The following is a 22,012-nucleotide window of genomic DNA, read 5'->3' on the forward strand; positions in this document are numbered from 1 at the left end:
GCGCTCTGCGCCACAATAGCAAACCCAGAATTTTTTCGCCGCTAACCTAGCCAATTGCAAGGTGGCGTCTAGGGTGAAAGAATTAGCCAATTTAAGAGCACGAATTCTGTCCATAATCTCCTCATAAGAAGAAGAATTACTAATAATCGCCTTTCCTAGCTCATCAAACTAGAAACACGCGGCTGCAGTGACAGGGACAATGCATGCAATTGGTTGTAGAAGGGAACCTTGCTGAACAAACATCTTTTTTTTTAGCAGACCTTCTCATTTTTTATCCATAGGATCTTGGAAAGCACAACTATCTTCTATGGGTATAGTGGCGCGCTTGTGTAGAGTAGAAACCGCCCCCTCGACCTTGGGGACTGTCTGCCATCAGTCCTTTCTGGGGTCGACTATAGGAAAACAATTTTTTAAATATGGGGGGAGGTACTAAAGGTATACCGGGCCTGTCCCATTCTTTACTAACAATGTACGCCACCCGCTTGGATATAGGAAAAGCTTCGGGGGGCCCCGGGGCCTCTAAGAACTTTTCCATTTTACATAGTGGTTCTGGAATGACCAGATAATCACAATCATCCAAATTGGATAACACCTCCTTAAGCAGAGCGCGGAGATGTTCCAACTTCAATTTAAAAGTAATCACATCAGGTTCAGCTTGTTGAGAAATGTTTCCTGAATCTGAAATTTCTCCCTCAGACAAAACCTCCCTGGCCCCCTCAGACTGGTGTAGGGGCCCTTCAGAAACCATATCATCAGCGTTCTCATGCTCTACAGAATTTACTAAAACAGAGCAGTCGCGCTTTCGCTGATAAGTGGGCATATTGGCTAAAATGTTTTTGATAGAATTATCCATTACAGCCGTTAAATGTTGCATAGTAAGGAGTATTGGCGCACTAGATGTACTAGGGGCCTCCTGTATGGGCAAGACTGGTGTAGACGAAGGAGGGGATGATGCAGTACCATGCTTACTCCCCTCACTTGAGGAATCATCTTGGGCATCATTTTTACTAAAATTTTTTATGACATAAAATACATATAGTTAAATGAGAAGGAACCTTGGTTTCCCCACAGTCAGAACACAATCTATCTGGTAGTTCAGACATGTTAAACAGGCATAAACTTGATAACAAAGCACAAAAAACGTTTTAAAATAAAACCGTTACTGTCACTTTAAATTTTAAACTAAACACACTTTATTACTGCAAGTGCGAAAAAGTATGAAGGAATTGTTCAAAATTCACCAAAATTTCACCACAGTGTCTTAAAGCCTTAAAAGTATTGCACACCAAATTTGGAAGCTTTAACCCTTAAAATAACGGAACCGGAGCCGTTTTTATATTTAACCCCTTTACAGTCCCTGGAATCTGCTTTGCTGAGACCCAACCAAGCCCAAAGGGGAATACGATACCAAATGATGCCTTCAGAAAGACTTTTCTATGTATCAGAGCTCCACACACATGCAGCTGCATGCCATGCTGTCCTCAAAAACAAGTGCGCCATACCGGCGCGAAAATGAGGCTCTGACTATGATTAGGGAAAGCCCCTAAAGAATAAGGTGTCTAAAACAGTGCCTGCCGATATAATCATATCAAAATACCCAGAATAAATGATTCCTCAAGGCTAAATATGTGTTAATAATGAATCGATTTAGCCCAGAAAAAGTCTACAGTCTTAATAAGCCCTTGTGAAGCCCTTATTTACTATCTTAATAAACATGGCTTACCGGATCCCATAGGGAAAATGACAGCTTCCAGCATTACATCGTCTTGTTAGAATGTGTCATACCTCAAGCAGTAAGAGACTGCACACTGTTCCCCCAACTGAAGTTAATTGCTCTCAACAGTCCTGTGTGGAACAGCCATGGATTTTAGTTACGGTGCTAAAATCATTTTCCTCATACAAACAGAAATCTTCATCTCTTTTCTGTTTCTGAGTAAATAGTACATACCAGCACTATTTTAAAATAACAAACTCTTGATTGAATAATAAAAACTACAGTTAAACACTAAAAAACTCTAAGCCATCTCCGTGGAGATGTTGCCTGTACAACGGCAAAGAGAATGACTGGGGTAGGCGGAGCCTAGGAGGGATCATGTGACCAGCTTTGCTGGGCTCTTTGCCATTTCCTGTTGGGGAAGAGAATATCCCACAAGTAAGGATGACGCCGTGGACCGGACACACCTATGTTGGAGAAAATACTTTCATCCATAAGAGAAACCTCTAAACTTGGCGATTTCATTTTTCCCATTATTATTTTTTTGCATAAAAGCGGATTATATTGGATTAAGAGAAACAGTTGTGTGTTTCATGCTAATGCTCACTAACTATAGGGGACATCATACTAGCACCAGCAGGAAGTACCTATCAACAAGAAAATATTAGCAGAAAGTGAACAACTGATTTGGATATATTAGAAAAAATTTAAACAGCTTTTACTTCATATGTATTCAGGTAGTAAGTGTGCCATGTTTAAGGATGCTCTTCCATATGGATGGAGCTCCTACCTTGGCTTCCAGAATTTTAGTTGGGGTGGTGTTATTACTTTTTCCCTCTCTCTGTTGTCGCCTCCTTGATGCTTCCTGCTCCTCCTGACAAATATACATAACAAAAGCACATTAATAGCTTGGCATCACTTCAACATACAAATACATATACAAACCTGCAAGGTATACACACTTACACAACTCCTTATTTACATCTGCCAGGGTGACAGACAAGTTCTGAAATCCAAATTCATCAAAAAGTCTGCACTCACTGGACTTAAAGGACCAGTCAACACAGTAGATTTGCATAATCAACAAATGTAAGATAACAAGACAATGCAATAGCACTTAGTCTGAACTTCAAATGAGTAGTAGATTTTTTTTCTGACAATTTTAAAAGTTATGTCTTTTTCCACTCCCCCTATACCATGTGACAGCCATCAGCCAATCACAAATGCATACACGTACCATGTGACATCCATCAGCCATTCACAAATGCATACACACTTATTCTTGCACATGCCCAGTACAGTTTAAATATAAAAAGACTGTGCACATTTAGTTAATGGAAGTAAATTGGAAAGTTGTTTAAAATGGCATGCTCTATCTGAATAATGAAAGTTTAATTTTGATTGAGTGTCCCTTTAATATAATTGTATTTAGCACGCAAAACAAAAAACAACAACTTTTTTTTTTAAAAAAAAAAGCTAATTGTACAATACCACTCCAGTGACTGAAAAACACCCAAACCCATGGGTTTACATTTCTAGCTTAGACACAGCTAATTATTTCCCTATTGTTTGCTCAAAATTATTGTGCAGCTTTAAAAAACAAACAAAAAACAAGAAAAGAATGATCACCATCAAATGATCACCATCAAATGATCAAATTAGCGAACACATCTTACTGTCTACTAGTGGTTCCTCCATAGTACCATACCTAGAAATGCAATTAGTTCAATAGTGTAAACACTGGTTCACCACAGTGAAAAGAAATGGCCAAAAAAAAAAATGGTTTAAATTATGAAACTTACCCTGAGTTTTGGGTTTTTCAGACTAGAAAAATAGTTTTCAAGCTGTTAAGAAAAATAAACACTCGTTAACAGTCAAATTCCACAAGACAGATTTGTGTTGTACCAAATATTAGTAATATATATATAAAAAAAAAATCCTGCAGCTCATTTACAGCAGTCAAACAACTTGTAAAATGCATTCCCACAAAAACAAACAGGAAACTTTCTGTGCACGTGAAGGATTGCCCTTTCCAAGGATAGTGCAACCAGGGATACTGGAGTATCAGAAATGTTTATTATGCTTGCTTGATCAATTCAAACAGCTTTCACTAATCAGAGTTTCATGCAATATGTTTCATTGAACAGATTTAAAAGAAGCATAAGACATTTTTTCATGCAATGCATATTCATATACATTATGTATTGTACATAATACAGTACAATGAAAGTTTAGGCATAGTTGACACAATGTACAAATTGTGTTTTTTCCCCTTTGGACTCTTCTATATTCTACGCTGATTGTTTAGACCAGTGCAGGTGTATGTATGTACTGGGTACTTGTAAAGCGCGGCTAATCACCCGTAAGGGTCTCAAGTCGCTGCTCATTTTATCGACCTCAGAAGGATGAAAGGCTGAGTGGACCTCGCCGGGTATCGAACCTGCAACCCTTGGGTTGCTACAGAGCTCAGCAACAGTGCCTTAGCACGCCGAGCTATCTGTCCGGCATGCTCATTTACATCTTGACTAACCACAAAAAAAGAAAATAAGGTAAACATGTTAGACTGATCGAGATTTGCAAAGTTAGCTTAAAAACTGAAAAGGTAAATGCTTTAAAAAAAAAACTTTTTTCATGCAATGCATATTTATATACATTATGTATTGTACATAATACAGTACAATAGTGAGAATTATAGAACAGGATATAAGAACATTTTAATTGGTTCTGAAAAGTGTCCAGTGCAGCTAAAACTTCTTTAAAAAAATGTAATGACAGCTATGTTTAAAAATACATAAATAAAATATTAAATAAAAGAATAAAAATAAAAAAGTCTGAACTTGAGGTGAGCAAAGAGGAAGATATTCCCAATTTGGAGAAACATTTAAAAAGGGACATGAAAACCACATTTTTTTTCTTTCATGATTCAAACAGAATAAAATTTTAAACAACTCCCAATTTATTTATATTATCTAATTTGCGTCATTCTCTTGGTATCCTTTGTTGAAGCAGCTGAAATGCACTACTGGGAGCTGGTTGAAAGCATTGGGTGAGCCAATAACATGAGGCAAATATGCGCAGCCACCTGCAGCTCCTGAGCCTACCCAGGTATCCTTTTCAACAAAAGATACCAAGAGAACAAAACAAATTAAATAGAGCATTTGAGTTAAAACTTTCTAATTTACTTCTATCTAAATCATGAAAAAAAAGTGGGTTTCATATTCCTTTAAAGGCGCACACAGTAAAATGACAATATATATATATATATATATATAAATAAAAAAATGGGATTTCTGATTTAACAGAATCTTTGTTTTTGTGAAAAAAACAACACAACACTGCTAATAGTTTATTTATTAATAAATCTGGCTTTGAAATTCTTTGATTACTCATTATTTAATAATAAAAATACTTCTTATCATTTAGAAAGGCAATGAAAAACATAATTTATGCTTACCTGATAAATTTATTTCTCTTGTAGTGTGTTCAGTCCACGGGTCATCCATTACTTATGGGATATATTCTCCTCCCCAACAGGAAGTTGCAAGAGGATCACCCAAGCAGAGCTGCTATATAGCTCCTCCCCTCACACGTCACATCCAGTCATTCGACCGAAACAAGACGAGAAAGGAAAAACTATAGGGTGTAGTGGTGACTGGAGTTATAATTTAAAATTTAGAACCTGCCTCAAAAAGACAGGGTGGGCCGTGGACTGAACACACTACAAGAGAAATAAATTTATCAGGTAAGCATAAATTATGTTTTCTCTTGTTAAGTGTGTTCAGTCCACGGGTCATCCATTACTTATGGGATACCAATACCAAAGCTAAAGTACACGGATGATGGGAGGGACAAGGCAGGAACATTAAACAGAAGGAACCACTGCCTGTAGAACCTCTCTCCCAAAACCAGCCTCCGAAGAAGCAAAAGTGTCAAATTTGTAAAATTTTGAAAAACAGAATTTATGTTTACCTGATAAATTACTTTCTCCAACGGTGTGTCCGGTCCACGGCGTCATCCTTACTTGTGGGATATTCTCTTCCCCAACAGGAAATGGCAAAGAGCCCAGCAAAGCTGGTCACATGATCCCTCCTAGGCTCCGCCTACCCCAGTCATTCGACCGACGTTAAGGAGGAATATTTGCATAGGAGAAACCATATGGTACCGTGGTGACTGTAGTTAAAGAAAATAAATTATCAGACCTGATTAAAAAACCAGGGCGGGCCGTGGACCGGACACACCGTTGGAGAAAGTAATTTATCAGGTAAACATAAATTCTGTTTTCTCCAACATAGGTGTGTCCGGTCCACGGCGTCATCCTTACTTGTGGGAACCAATACCAAAGCTTTAGGACACGGATGAAGGGAGGGAGCAAATCAGGTCACCTAAATGGAAGGCACCACGGCTTGCAAAACCTTTCTCCCAAAAATAGCCTCAGAAGAAGCAAAAGTATCAAACTTGTAAAATTTGGTAAAAGTGTGCAGTGAAGACCAAGTCGCTGCCCTACATATCTGATCAACAGAAGCCTCGTTCTTGAAGGCCCATGTGGAAGCCACAGCCCTAGTGGAATGAGCTGTGATTCTTTCGGGAGGCTGCCGTCCGGCAGTCTCGTAAGCCAATCTGATGATGCTTTTAATCCAAAAAGAGAGAGAGGTAGAAGTTGCTTTTTGACCTCTCCTTTTACCGGAATAAACAACAAACAAGGAAGATGTTTGTCTAAAATCCTTTGTAGCATCTAAATAGAATTTTAGAGCGCGAACAACATCCAAATTGTGCAACAAACGTTCCTTCTTTGAAACTGGTTTCGGACACAGAGAAGGTACGATAATCTCCTGGTTGATGTTTTTGTTAGAAACAACTTTTGGAAGAAAACCAGGTTTAGTACGTAAAACCACCTTATCTGCATGGAACACCAGATAAGGAGGAGAACACTGCAGAGCAGATAACTCTGAAACTCTTCTGGCAGAAGAAATTGCAACTAAAAACAAAACTTTCCAAGATAATAATTTAATATCAACGGAATGCAAGGGTTCAAACGGAACCCCCTGAAGAACTGAAAGAACTAAATTGAGACTCCAAGGAGGAGTCAAAGGTTTGTAAACAGGCTTAATTCTAACCAGAGCCTGAACAAAGGCTTGAACATCTGGCACAGCAGCCAGTTTTTTGTGAAGTAACACCGACAAGGCAGAAATCTGTCCCTTCAGGGAACTTGCAGATAATCCTTTTTCCAATCCTTCTTGAAGGAAGGATAGAATCCTAGGAATCTTAACCTTGTCCCAAGGGAATCCTTTAGATTCACACCAACAGATATATTTCTTCCAAATTTTGTGGTAAATCTTTCTAGTTACAGGCTTTCTGGCCTGAACAAGAGTATCGATAACAGAATCTGAGAACCCTCGCTTCGATAAAATCAAGCGTTCAATCTCCAAGCAGTCAGCTGGAGTGAAACCAGATTCGGATGTTCGAACGGACCCTGAACAAGAAGGTCTCGTCTCAAAGGTAGCTTCCAAGGTGGAGCCGATGACATATTCACCAGATCTGCATACCAAGTCCTGCGTGGCCACGCAGGAGCTATCAAGATCACCGACGCCCTCTCCTGATTGATCCTGGCTACCAGCCTGGGGATGAGAGGAAACGGCGGGAACACATAAGCTAGTTTGAAGGTCCAAGGTGCTACTAGTGCATCCACTAGAGCCGCCTTGGGATCCCTGGATCTGGACCCGTAGCAAGGAACTTTGAAGTTCTGACGAGAGGCCATCAGATCCATGTCTGGAATGCCCCACAGCTGAGTGACTTGGGCAAAGATTTCCGGATGGAGTTCCCACTCCCCCGGATGCAATGTCTGACGACTCAGAAAATCCGCTTCCCAATTTTCCACTCCTGGGATGTGGATAGCAGACAGGTGGCAGGAGTGAGACTCCGCCCATAGAATGATTTTGGTCACTTCTTCCATCGCTAGGGAACTCCTTGTTCCCCCCTGATGGTTGATGTACGCAACAGTTGTCATGTTGTCTGATTGAAACCGTATGAACTTGGCCCTCGCTAGCTGAGGCCAAGCCTTGAGAGCATTGAATATCGCTCTCAGTTCCAGAATATTTATCGGTAGAAGAGATTCTTCCCGAGACCAAAGACCCTGAGCTTTCAGGGATCCCCAGACCGCGCCCCAGCCCATCAGACTGGCGTCGGTCGTGACAATGACCCACTCTGGTCTGCGGAATGTCATCCCTTGTGACAGGTTGTCCAGGGACAGCCACCAACGGAGTGAGTCTCTGGTCCTCTGATTTACTTGTATCTTCGGAGACAAGTCTGTATAGTCCCCATTCCACTGACTGAGCATGCACAGTTGTAATGGTCTTAGATGAATGCGCGCAAAAGGAACTATGTCCATTGCCGCTACCATCAACCCGATCACTTCCATGCACTGGGCTATGGAAGGAAGAGGAACGGAATGAAGTATCCGACAAGAGTCTAGAAGTTTTGTTTTTCTGGCCTCTGTTAGAAAAATCCTCATTTCTAAGGAGTCTATAATTGTTCCCAAGAAGGGAACCCTTGTTGACGGGGATAGAGAACTCTTTTCCACGTTCACTTTCCATCCGTGAGATCTGAGAAAGGCCAGGACGATGTCCGTGTGAGCCTTTGCTTGAGGAAGGGACGACGCTTGAATCAGAATGTCGTCCAAGTAAGGTACTACAGCAATGCCCCTTGGTCTTAGCACAGCTAGAAGGGACCCTAGTACCTTTGTGAAAATCCTTGGAGCAGTGGCTAATCCGAAAGGAAGCGCCACGAACTGGTAATGTTTGTCCAGGAATGCGAACCTTAGGAACCGATGATGTTCCTTGTGGATAGGAATATGTAGATACGCATCCTTTAAATCCACCGTGGTCATGAATTGACCTTCCTGGATGGAAGGGAGAATAGTTCGAATGGTTTCCATCTTGAACGATGGAACCTTGAGAAACTTGTTTAAGATCTTGAGATCTAAGATTGGTCTGAACGTTCCCTCTTTTTTGGGAACTATGAACAGATTGGAGTAGAACCCCATCCCTTGTTCTCTTAATGGAACAGGATGAATCACTCCCATTTTTAACAGGTCTTCTACACAGTGTAAGAATGCCTGTCTTTTTATGTGGTCTGAAGACAACTGAGACCTGTGGAACCTCCCCCATGGGGGAAGTCCCTTGAATTCCAGAAGATAACCTTGGGAGACTATTTCTAGCGCCCAAGGATCCAGAACATCTCTTGCCCAAGCCTGAGCGAAGAGAGAGAGAGTCTGCCCCCCACCAGATCCGGTTCCGGATCGGGGGCCAACATTTCATGCAGTCTTGGTAGCAGTGGCAGGTTTCTTGGCCTGCTTTCCCTTGTTCCAGCCTTGCATTGGTCTCCAAGCTGGCTTGGCTTGAGAAGTATTACCCTCTTGCTTAGAGGACGTAGCACCTTGGGCTGGTCCGTTTCTACGAAAGGGACGAAAATTAGGTTTATTTTTTGCCTTGAAAGGCCGATCCTGAGGAAGGGCGTGGCCCTTACCCCCAGTGATATCAGAGATAATCTCTTTCAAGTCAGGGCCAAACAGCGTTTTCCCCTTGAAAGGAATGTTAAGTAGCTTGTTCTTGGAAGACGCATCAGCCGACCAAGATTTCAACCAAAGCGCTCTGCGCGCCACAATAGCAAACCCAGAATTCTTAGCCGCTAACCTAGCCAATTGCAAAGTGGCGTCTAGGGTGAAAGAATTAGCCAATTTGAGAGCATTGATTCTGTCCATAATCTCCTCATAAGGAGGAGAATCACTATCGACCGCCTTTATCAGCTCATCGAACCAGAAACATGCGGCTGTAGCGACAGGGACAATGCATGAAATTGGTTGTAGAAGGTAACCCTGCTGAACAAACATCTTTTTAAGCAAACCTTCTAATTTTTTATCCATAGTATCTTTGAAAGCACAACTATCCTCTATGGGTATAGTGGTGCGTTTGTTTAAAGTGGAAACCGCTCCCTCGACCTTGGGGACTGTCTGCCATAAGTCCTTTCTGGGGTCGACCATAGGAAACAATTTTTTAAATATGGGGGGAGGGACGAAAGGAATACCGGGCCTTTCCCATTCTTTATTAACAATGTCCGCCACCCGCTTGGGTATAGGAAAAGCTTCTGGGAGCCCCGGCACCTCTAGGAACTTGTCCATTTTACATAGTTTCTCTGGGATGACCAACTTGTCACAATCATCCAGAGTGGATAATACCTCCTTAAGCAGAATGCGGAGATGTTCCAACTTAAATTTAAATGCAATCACATCAGGTTCAGCCTGTTGAGAAATGTTCCCTGAATCAGTAATTTCTCCCTCAGACAAAACCTCCCTGGCCCCATCAGACTGGGTTAGGGGCCCTTCAGAGATATTAATATCAGCGTCGTCATGCTCTTCAGTATCTAAAACAGAGCAGCCGCGCTTACGCTGACAAGTGTTCATTTTGGCTAAAATGTTTTTGACAGAATTATCCATTACAGCCGTTAATTGTTGCATAGTAAGGAGAATTGGCGCGCTAGATGTACTAGGGGCCTCCTGAGTGGGCAAGACTCGTGTAGACGAAGGAGGGAATGATGCAGTACCATGCTTACTCCCCTCACTTGAGGAATCATCTTGGGCATCATTGTCATTATCACATAAATCACATTTATTTAAATGAATAGGAATTCTGGCTTCCCCACATTCAGAACACAGTCTATCTGGTAGTTCAGACATGTTAAACAGGCATAAACTTGATAACAAAGTACAAAAAACGTTTAAAAATAAAACCGTTACTGTCACTTTAAATTTTAAACTGAACACACTTTATTACTGCAATTGCGAAAAAACATGAAGGAATTGTTCAAAATTCACCAAATTTTCACCACAGTGTCTTAAAGCCTTAAAAGTATTGCACACCAAATTTGGAAGCTTTAACCCTTAAAATAACGGAACCGGAGCCGTTTTTAAACTTTAACCCCTTTACAGTCCCTGGTATCTGCTTTGCTGAGACCCAACCAAGCCCAAAGGGGAATACGATACCAAATGACGCCTTCAGAAAGTCTTTTCTAAGTATCAGAGCTCCTCTCACATGCGACTGCATGCCATGCCTCTCAAAAACAAGTGCGCCACACCGGCGCGAAAATGAGGCTCTGCTTATGCTTTGGGAAAGCCCCTAAGGAATAAGGTGTCTAATACAGTGCCTGCCGATATTATTATATCAAAATACCCAGATAAAATGATTCCTCAAGGCTAAATATGTGTTAATAATGAATCGATTTAGCCCAGAAAAAGTCTACAGTCTTAATAAGCCCTTGTGAAGCCCTTATTTACGATCGTAATAAACATGGCTTACCGGATCCCATAGGGAAAATGACAGCTTCCAGCATTACATCGTCTTGTTAGAATGTGTCATACCTCAAGCAGCAAGAGACTGCACACTGTTCCCCCAACTGAAGTTAATTGCTCTCAACAGTCCTGTGTGGAACAGCCATGGATTTTAGTTACGGTTGCTAAAATCATTTTCCTCATACAAACAGAAATCTTCATCTCTTTTCTGTTTCTGAGTAAATAGTACATACCAGCACTATTTCAAAATAACAAACTCTTGATTGAATAATAAAAACTACAGTTAAACACTAAAAAACTCTAAGCCATCTCCGTGGAGATGTTGCCTGTACAACGGCAAAGAGAATGACTGGGGTAGGCGGAGCCTAGGAGGGATCATGTGACCAGCTTTGCTGGGCTCTTTGCCATTTCCTGTTGGGGAAGAGAATATCCCACAAGTAAGGATGACGCCGTGGACCGGACACACCTATGTTGGAGAAAGGTATGAAGTGAAGACCAAGTTGCAGCCTTGCAAATCTGTTCAACAGAGGCCTCATTCTTAAAGGCCCAGGTGGAAGCCACAGCTCTAGTGGAATGAGCTGTAATTCTTTCAGGAGGCTGCTGTCCAGCAGTCTCATAGGCTAAACGTATTATGCTACGAAGCCAAAAAGAGAGAGAGGTGGCCGAAGCCTTTTGACCTCTCGTCTGACCAGAATAAACGACAAACAGAGAAGAAGTTTGCCGAAAATCTTTAGTTGCCTGTAAGTAGAACTTCAGGGCACGGACTACGTCCAGATTATGCAAAAGACGTTCCTTCTTTGAAGAAGGATTAGGACACAATGAAGGAACAACAATCTCTTGATTGATATTCCTGTCAGAAACAACCTTAGGTAAAAACCCAGGTTTAGTACACAGAACTACCTTGTCTGAATAAAAAATCAGATAAGGAGAATCGCAATGTAAGGCAGATAACTCAGAGACTCTTCGAGCCGAGGAAATAGCCATCAAAAACAGAACTTTCCAAGATAAAAGCTTAATATCAATGGAATGGAGGGGTTCAAACGGAACACCCTGAAGAACTTTAAGAACCAAGTTTAAGCTCCACGGAGGAGCAACAGTTTTAAACACAGGCTTAATCCTAGCCAAAGCCTGACAAAAAGCCTGGACGTCTGGATTCTCTGCCAGACGTTTGTGTAAAAGAATAGACAGAGCAGAAATCTGTCCCTTTAACGAACTAGCGGATAAACCCTTTTCCAAACCTTCTTGTAGAAAAGCCAATATCCTAGGAATCCTAACCTTACTCCATGAGTAACTCTTGGATTCACACCAATATAAATATTTACGCCATATCTTATGGTAAATTTTTCTGGTAACAGGTTTCCGAGCCTGTATTAACGTATCAATAACCGACTCCGAAAAACCACGCTTTGATAGAATCAAGTGGTCAATCTCCATGCAGTCAGCCTCAGAGAAATTAGGTTTGGATGGTTGAAAGGACCCTGAATTAGAAGGTCCTGCCTCAGAGGCAGAGACCATGGTGGACAGGACGACATGTCCACTAGGTCTGCATACCAGGTCCTGCGTGGCCACGCAGGCGCTATCAGAATCACCGATGCTCTCTCCTGTTTGATCCTGGCAATCAGTCGAGGTAGCAACGGAAATGGTGGAAACACATAAGCCATGTTGAAAACCCAAGGGGCTGCTAGTGCATCTACCAGCACCGCTCCCGGGTCCCTGGACCTGGATCCGTAAAAAGGAAGCTTGGCGTTCTGGCGAGATGCCATGAGATCCAGCTCCGGTTCGCCCCAACGAAGAATCAGTTGAGCAAACACCTCCGGGTGAAGTTCCCACTCCCCCGGATGAAAGGTCTGGCGACTTAGAAAGTCCGCCTCCCAGTTCTCCACGTCTGGGATGTAGATCGCTGACAGGTGACAAGAGTGCGACTCTGCCCAGCAAATTATCTTCGAGACTTCCAACATCGCTAGGGAACTCCTCCTTGATGATTGATGTAAGCCACAGTCGTGATGTTGTCCGACTGAAATCTGATGAACCTCAGTGTTGCTAACTGAGGCCAAGCTAGAAGAGCATTGAATATTGCTCTTAATTCCAGAATGTTTATTGGGAGGAGTTTCTCCTCCTGAGTCCACGATCCCTGAGCCTTCAGGGAGTTCCAGACTGCACCCCAGCCTAGTAGGCTGGCATCTGTTGTTACAATCGTCCAATCTGGTCTGCGAAAAGTCATTCCTTTGGACAGATGAACCCGCGACAACCACCAGAGAAGAGAATCTCTGGCCTCCTGGTCCAGATTTAGTAAAGGGGACAGATCTGAGTAATCCCCATTCCACTGACTTAGCATGCATAGTTGCAGTGATCTGAGATGTAGGCGCGCAAATGGCATTATGTCCATTGCCGCGACCATTAAGCCGATTACTTCCATGCACTGAGCTACTGATGGGTTTGGAATGGAATGAAGGACACGGCAAGCATTTAGGATTTTTGATAACCTGGACTCCGTCAGGTAAATCTTCATCTCTACAGAATCCCTAGAATCTCTACAGAGTCCCTAGAAAGGGAACCCTTGTGAGTGGGAACAGAGAACTCTTTTCCATGTTCACTTTCCACCCATGCGACCTCAGAAATGCTAGAACTATCTCTGTATGAGACTTTGCATTTTGAAAAGTTGACGCTTGTATCAGGATGTCGTCTAGGTACGGAGCCACCGCTATGCCTCGCTGTCTTAGTACCGCCAGAAGCGAGCCCAGAACCTTTGTAAAAATTCTCGGGGCCGTAGCCAACCCGAAGGGAAGAGCTACAAAATGGTAATGCCTGTCTAGAAAGGCAAACCTTAGGTACCGATAATGATCCTTGTGAATCGGTATGTGAAGGTAGGCATCCTTTAAGTCCACTGTGGTCATATACTGACCCTCTTGGATCATGGGTAGGATGGTTCGAATAGTTTCCATTTTGAACGATGGAACTCTTAGGAATTTGTTTAAGATCTTCAGGTCCAAGATTGGCCTGAAGGTTCCCTCTTTTTTGGGAACCACAAACAGATTTGAGTAAAAACCTTGCCCTTGTTCCGTCCGCGGAACCGGGTGGATCACTCCCATCACTTAGAGGTCTTGTACACATCGTAGAAATGCCTCTTTCTTTATTAGGTTTGTTGATAACCTTGACAGATGAAATCTCCCTTGTTGAGAAGAAGTTTTGAAGTCCAGAAGGTATCCCTGAGATATGATCTCCAACGCCCAGGGATCCTGGACATCTCTTGCCCAGGTCTGGGCGAAGAGAGAAAGTCTGCCCCCCACCAGATCCGTTTCCGGATAGGGGGCCCTTTCTTCATGCTGTCTTAGGGGCAGAAGTAGGTTTTCTGGCCTGCTTGCCCTTGTTCCAGGACTGGTTGCCTTTCCAACCCTGTCTGTAACAAGTAGCAGTCCCTTCCTGTTTTGGAGCGGAGGAAGTTGATGCTGCTCCTGCCTTGAAATTACGAAAGGCACGAAAATTAGACTGTTTGGCCTTTGATTTGGCCCTGTCCTGAGAAAGGGTATGACCCTTACCTCCAGTAATGTCAGCAATAATTTCTTTCAAGCCGGGCCCGAATAAGGTTTGCCCTTTGAAAGGAATATAAAGCAATTTAGATTTAGAAGTTAAATCTGCTGACCAGGATTTAAGCCATAGCGCTCTGCGCGCCTGGATGGCGAATCCGGAGTTCTTAGCCGTTAGTTTGGTTAAATGCACAACGGCATCCGAAACAAATGCATTAGCTAGCTTAAGGGCTTTAAGCTTGTTCATAATCTCATCCAATGGTGCTGTGCGAATAGCCTCTTCCAGAGACTCAAACCAGAATGCCGCTGCAGCAGTGACGGGCGCAATGCATGCAAGGGGCTGTAATATAAAACCTTGTTGAACAAACATTTTCTTAAGGTAACTTTCTAATTTTTTGTCCATTGGATCTGAGAAAGCACAACTATCCTCCACCGGGATAGTGGTACGCTTGGCTAAAGTAGAAACTGCTCCCTCCACCTTAGGGACCGTCTGCCATAAGTCTCTTGTGGTGGCGTCTATTGGGAACATTTTTCTAAATATCGGAGGAGGGGAAAAAGGCACACCGGGTCTATCCCACTCCTTGCTAATAATCTCTGTAAGCCTTTTAGGTATAGGAAAAACGTCAGTACACACCGGTACCGCATAGTATTTATCCAGCCTACATAATTTCTCTGGGATTGCAACCGTGTCGCAATCGTTCAGAGCCGCTAACACCTCCCCTAGCAATACACTGAGGTTCTCAAGCTTAAATTTAAAATTTGAAATTTCTGAATCCGGTCTCCCCGGATCAGATCCGTCACCCACAGAATGAAGCTCTCCGTCCTCATGTTCTGCAAATTGTGACGCAGTATCGGACATGGCTCTCGTGTCATCGGCGCGCTCTGTTCTAAACCCAGAGCTATCGCGCTTGCCTCTTAACTCAGGCAAATTAGATAATACTTCTTTCATAACATTAGCCATATCATGCAAAGTGATTTGTAAGGGCCTTGATGTACTTGGCGCCACAATCTCACGCACCTCCTGAGCGGGAGGCGAAGGTACTGACACGTGAGGACAGTTAGGCGGCATAATTTCCCCCTCGTTGTCTGGTGATAATTTCTTTACCGGTAAAGACTGACTCTTATTTAAAGTTACATCAATACAATTGGTACACATATTTCTATTGGGCTCCACATTGGCTTTTAAACATAATGAACAAGCAGATTCATCTGTATGTTTAAACAGACTAGCAATGAAGGCTAGCAAGCTTGGAAAAAATCTTTCAATAAATTTACAAGCAATAGAAAAAACGCTGCAGCGCTTTTAAAAACACAAAAAAACTGTCACAGTTGAAATAACAATGAACTAATTCAGTTATAGCCAACAATTTTAACAGTAAATGTATGAATTTAGCAGAGGATTGCACCCACTAGCAAACGGATGATTAACCCCTCAATACCCAAAAACGGATAATCAATTTAAGATTTAAAGCTTTTATCACAGTCAAACACACTGTCACAGGTCTGCTGTGACTGATTACCTCCCTCAAAAATGAATTTAGAAAACCCCTGCGCCCTCTGGAGACGTCCTGGATCAAGGAGGAAGAAGCAGGAAGACTGTGCAAGAATTTTAACTGCGCAACAAGGCGCTAAAAAAAAAAAAAAAAAAAGGCCCCTCCCACTCATATTACAACAGTGGGAGACCTGTTACAACGGTTTCTATGCAGAAATATACGTTAGCCATATGGAAAAAAAATCATGCCCAAAAAGCTTTATCACCAAAGTACCTCACAAAACGAATAAAATGCCAGTAAACGTTTTAAAAACAACTTTCCAGTGTTATGCAAAGTTATCACTAAGCCTGCTACCAGTCGCTTCTACTGCAGTTAAGGCTCATACATTTATTTCAGTATTAACAGTATTTTCTCATTCAAATTCTATTCCCTAGAAAATAACTCAACTGCGCATACATTTATCAGCCTGATACCAGTCGCTACTACTGCATTAAAGGCTGTACTTACATCATATGGGTAACAGCAGTGTTTTCTTAGTCAATTCCATTCCTAGAAAATATTACTGCACATACCTCATTTGCGGGGGACCCCGCATGCTATTCCCTTTTCTGAAGTTACCCCACTCCTCAGAATGTGCGAGAACATCCAGTGGATCTTAGTTACGTCTGCTAAGATCATTGAAAACGCAGGCAGATTCTTCTTCTAAATACTGCCTGAGAGAAAAAACAGCACACTCCGGTGCCATTTAAAAATAAACTTTTGATTGAAGAAATAAATTAAGTATAAAACACCACTCCTCTCGCGGACCTCCTATGTTGAGACTTGCAAGAGAATGACTGGATGTGACGTGTGAGGGGAGGAGCTATATAGCAGCTCTGCTTGGGTGATCCTCTTGCAACTTCCTGTTGGGGAGGAGAATATATCCCATAAGTAATGGATGACCCGTGGACTGAACACACTTAACAAGAGAAAATATGTTAATTCCACATTCTTTGTCAAATCTAAAACTAATGAAGGAAATGTATTACAACTGCCCTTTATGTGCCCCATAAATCTTGAGGCGGCAAGGGAACTAAAGGAATACTACTAATGCTATACAAGATGTTCTTAATAGACAGCAGGATTTTAAGGGACCCTCTACTCCAGAATTGTTATTGTTTAAAAAGATGGATAATCCGTTTATTACCCAATCCCAACACTGATATATTAATATATTTTTTACCTCTGATTACCTTGTATCTAAGTCTCTGCATACTGCCCCCTTATTTCAGTTCCTTCGGCAGACTTGCATTTTAGCTAATCCGCGCTGACTAATAACTTCCAAGGAAGTGAGCACAATGTTATCTATATGACACTCATGAACTAGCACTACATAACTGAAAAACTGTCAAAATACACTGAAATAAGAGGTGGGCTTCAATGGCTTAGAAATTAGCATATGAGGTTTTGCTTTCAACAAAGAATGCCAAGAGAACAAAGCAAATTTGATAAAAGTAAATTGTAAAGTTGTTTAAAATTGCATGCCCTATCTGAATCATCCTTTAAAGGACCAATAAGCAACTTGATATTTTTACATAAAATGTTAAGTTCTGCATAAAAAACAAACAAAACAAAAAAAAACTTGGTATTATGCTTTCATTATTTTGCATCCTTTTCATGTAGTTTCTCCTGATAATTATGGATTTTCTAATTCTCAGAAGGGGAAATGCATGCTGCAAATAAGCCTGCTACAATGCACTTTATACTAACATTATGACAGTGGCTAGGTTTGTTTTCTACAAACAGAATCCCAGATTGACTCCTCCAAATAAAACAAGTGGGTGAGGTTTGGCTATTGAAAACCAATTGAAGCAACCAAGATTAATTTTTTTTTAATTTTAAAAATATTTATAGTGTACTTGGTTTAAAAGGACAAACTGTTTAGTGTCCCTTTTAAGTAATGCAAATAGATGAGGTATCATGGAAATGGTGGAACAAATACTCACTAAGGTCCGGTCTATAGTGTGCAGATAATAAGAGACAGGCTTTCCGGTCCAGGAAACGGATCCTTTGAGTGGTGAAAGCTCCACAACTCTCATTATAGTGCCAATGTCTAAGGAGGACAAAGAAGTAATTGTAGGAGCATAAATATTTTCTTCTCATAGGTTATCCACATTACCCATCCTTTAAAGTAAATGTAAAGTTAAATCAATGAGTGCCCGGTTTTTAAAAATCCTTTTAAAAACAGGGGCACTTTCATTCATTAAACTTTACACTGCAGCGTATTTTTAAAAATACTTATCTTTTCTTTAGCAAACCCAGATCGGCGATCCCCCGCCCGCAGCTCCTCTGTACTTACCTCAGCAATGGCGAAACCAGCTTCCTCCAATCACAGCGTGCACGCCAGAGTGTCCATCTTGTGAGGCCACGCCGTGATTGGAGGAAGCTGGTTTCGTCATTGATATGCTAAGTACAGCATGAGAAGCTTGTGGGGGATCGCCGGTCCGTTTTTGCTAAAGAAAAGTTAAGTAACAAAAAATGCTGCAATTTAAAGTTTAATGAATAAAAGTGCTCCTGTTTATAATAGTATTTTAAAAAATTTGGACACTCATTCATTAAACATTACATTCACTTTAACTACAATGACTGATTCTAAAGTCTTGCCTCCATGTTCTATAGTACAGATTTAATCTATTGCTCAATATTTGTTGTGCCAATGGAATTTTTTCTCACCCCGTGCACATGCTCCATTTACAGGGCTAGATATCGGAGGTAAATATAGCACTAAAAGTGTGAGCCGGGGTTCTGGACTGATCTGATGTTTATTCTTTATCATTTTTTATTTATTTTTAATTATTAATCATCAAACCTGATTTGAAAGTTGAGGCTGGTATGCCAGATCAGTTTAAAGTGTTACTTCAACACACACCTCATAAGAAGTTGCAGACCCCTAGACTATAGTTGCTTTTCTTGCCTTTGCTTTGTTCCTCTTGGACATCGTAAAAAAACATGGTTTTATAGAGAATTAAACCATGTGTGTACTATCTTCACAAAAGAAAAATATACCATTAATTCCATAGAATACCGACCTAGAAAAAGCCTTGACAGGATTATATCAATTTCTTCTTTTTTTCATCCGTGGGGAGACTTACCCCTCCCATCCGAACTGTACTAGTTTTACACATTTTCAGTTACTTTCACACCTTTTAATGGTTGTAAAAATCTTTTGAAAACCATGCATTGCTGATATCCTAAATTAGAGTATTAAAAGCTGACTTACGCAATGCTTTAAGTATATACCGATTAGGCGACGTTAGCAAAATTTAAAGGGACATTGTACTGTGCAATGGATTTCGGCTTAAAATGTATGAGAAATTGCTTCTTTATGCATATTTTTGTATATGAAATAGCTCTGCTAACTAACCACAACCCAATGGAAAATTAACATTTTAGTATCTGCCTGTCCCACCTCCACGGGGCGATTTATAGAAATAGATTTATAGAAATTATAGCATAGAAATATTCAGTATAGGTGGAAATACAACAGGAAAATAAAAGCTATTTCAAATGACAAAATAAAGCTAATGGAGGTATTTTTAGAGAAATTTAATACACTCCATTAAGTAAAACAGATCACTGAGAAGACATTAAATGGGAGCGGGGGGTTTGAAGAATCACAGTACATTGTCCCTTTAAGAGAGTCCCAAGAACAAAATCCAAAAAAACTTACCACTCAAGTTTCGGCTATTAATACGGAAGTTCAGAGGTGCAAATGGTTTGGAGGATACAATTCTGCCACCTATGGAAATGGTAAGACTAGTAAGAAAACAATAGTAATACAACATATGTAGATCAACTAAAATATCATACGGGGGGAAAAAAAATTGGAGTGGCGGGGAGTGGGTGGCAGAGAACCCACACAGCAGTACTTTTAACATTTGAGTAGAAGTATTTTTGTAATATACTTGTGTTTCCAGAAAAGCTTCTAAAATAATACCGGTCTGAAGATATCTTTACACAAAACGCCCATGCCAACTGACTCAGTACTACTCAGTGAGTCACAACTTATTAAAAGTTTTTCTCAAAAACACAAGTATATTTTAATTATCTACATTCAAATGTATATGTCCTTTAACTGTAAGAAGAAAATTTCGATTAATCATTTATGTTTGTGACAGCATAAGAAGATAGATATATCCATCCCAAAAATCAAACACCTATATGTGGGGTTCAACAGCAGCAAGAACAATCCTTTGTAAAACATTTGATACCAAGAAAGTCCTCAGCAGAATCAAAACCATGTAGAGATGTAGGCACCTTGCACAACTGACCCAGAGCTGGCAAGATGCAGTCTCCGTGAAGCTTCCGCAGCATAAGGAAATGGTAACCTTGAAAACTGGTAAATTACCAGCATAAGTCATGTTGATAGATGTAAAAACTTACAGAATCTCTTGACTTTATGTAGATGTTAAGAGTATAATTGCACAACTGCAGACTAGAAAACCACCATAAATAAAGACCTGGGAAGATGACCTTTAAAGACTTCAATGAATAAGTCAAGATAGAGACTTGAGATCAAGGTGTTATATACCGCTATTAAGTCACCTAAAACATCTAATGGTCATATTGAGGTCATGGTGTAGATATGTATAGTTTTTGCCAGGTCATGAGCCCTGAATGTAAACTTATGAAGCAATATTAGAAAATCCAACCTTAAAAAGGAGCAGTGTAATTAACGCCTTCCTTTGCTTCATCTTAAAAAAGACATTTCAAAATGCAGAGATATCTTGACAAAGATGTTTTTGACAAACTTTAAGAAGAGGCCCAAGGTTCAGAACTGGCATGAAAAATTGTTGTTTTCTTGAGAGTAATGAAAACATGTGAGTAGAACACGTGCCCCTCTCCTACTAAAGGCACTGCATAAATTGTGCCTGAATTAAAATAGTTTCTGAAAAAGCTTGAAATGAGGTTAAAGTGCCCATTTCTCAGAAAATCTGGAAAGTTATTTTGCATCTGGGGGAAAAAAGCAACCGTTTAAGCAAATCCCTGGATGCATACTGTACACAATGGATTGCCTTTCCACCGGAGTGATGGCTAAGTATTCAAGCCCAAGTAAGAGTCAATCACTCCGATAAATCTGGAGGCCCTTAGATGGACTGAAGTGTATAGTTTGTGCAATTCAAATTCCAGCATACTAACTAGCACATTGTCATGTGAAAGTTTAAAAGCAGTTAAGTCTGCTTAGGCTTTGTTGCACAAATAAAAAAAAAAAATTAAAAAAAAGACTGATCCCCGAGTTGAAAGGAAATACATATATGCAGTTAAATTAAAAATATTAGCATATGTGTGCAATGCAGACAAATTATTTATATCCCATCACTGGCCACTAATAGACTGACATCCAATGCTACATTTTTCTATTCTAAAGAATTCAGGTATATAACATTTAAAAAAAAAAAACAAAAAAAAACACACAAAAAAAAAAAACACAAAACCACATAGTAAACAGTTGTCTGTTTTTGCAATAATGATACTCTAAGGGAACATAATGCAATGCTCTAGGAATCTTCACTCCTATCTCATATACACACACATATATATATATATACATACATACATATACATATACATATATATATATATATATATATATATATATATATATATATATATATATATATATATATATATATATATATATATATATACACACACACACACACCTTCAATAAGGACTGCATTCACTGGATTCAGGTGAAAACAATCTTTGTGGTTAAATAAAACATGGTGACATTCCGAAGTCCACAAACCCTTCCTTAGACCAAACAGTGTAAAAGCAAACAATACATCTTAAATACCCTAAGCCCCACCCCCCAAAACTCAAAAAAAAAAATTGCGCCAAAATGGTAACCTTAGTAATATAGCAACAGTTGCTATGATGCTCATTATAAATACATAGTGT

The 22,012-nt window shown here is 40.6% G+C and overlaps 1 protein-coding gene across 1 annotated transcript in view; it reads right to left on the reverse strand.

Moving 5' to 3' along the window:
- The window catches only part of DOT1L (DOT1 like histone lysine methyltransferase), a 742,223-nt gene that overhangs the window by 356,317 nt on the left and 363,894 nt on the right, over positions 1-22,012 (reverse strand). Inside the window, exons 6-9 of the mRNA XM_053700101.1 lie at positions 19,781-19,849; positions 18,057-18,163; positions 3,517-3,558; positions 2,505-2,588 (exon numbers count right to left, since the gene is read on the reverse strand). Of these exons, the coding sequence (XP_053556076.1) occupies positions 2,505-2,588; positions 3,517-3,558; positions 18,057-18,163; positions 19,781-19,849 (302 nt within the window). The remainder of the gene's footprint in view (positions 1-2,504; positions 2,589-3,516; positions 3,559-18,056; positions 18,164-19,780; positions 19,850-22,012) is intronic.

Source organism: Bombina bombina, chromosome 2, assembly GCF_027579735.1.
Source record: "Bombina bombina isolate aBomBom1 chromosome 2, aBomBom1.pri, whole genome shotgun sequence".
In the NCBI taxonomy this organism is placed as follows: domain Eukaryota; kingdom Metazoa; phylum Chordata; class Amphibia; order Anura; family Bombinatoridae; genus Bombina; species Bombina bombina.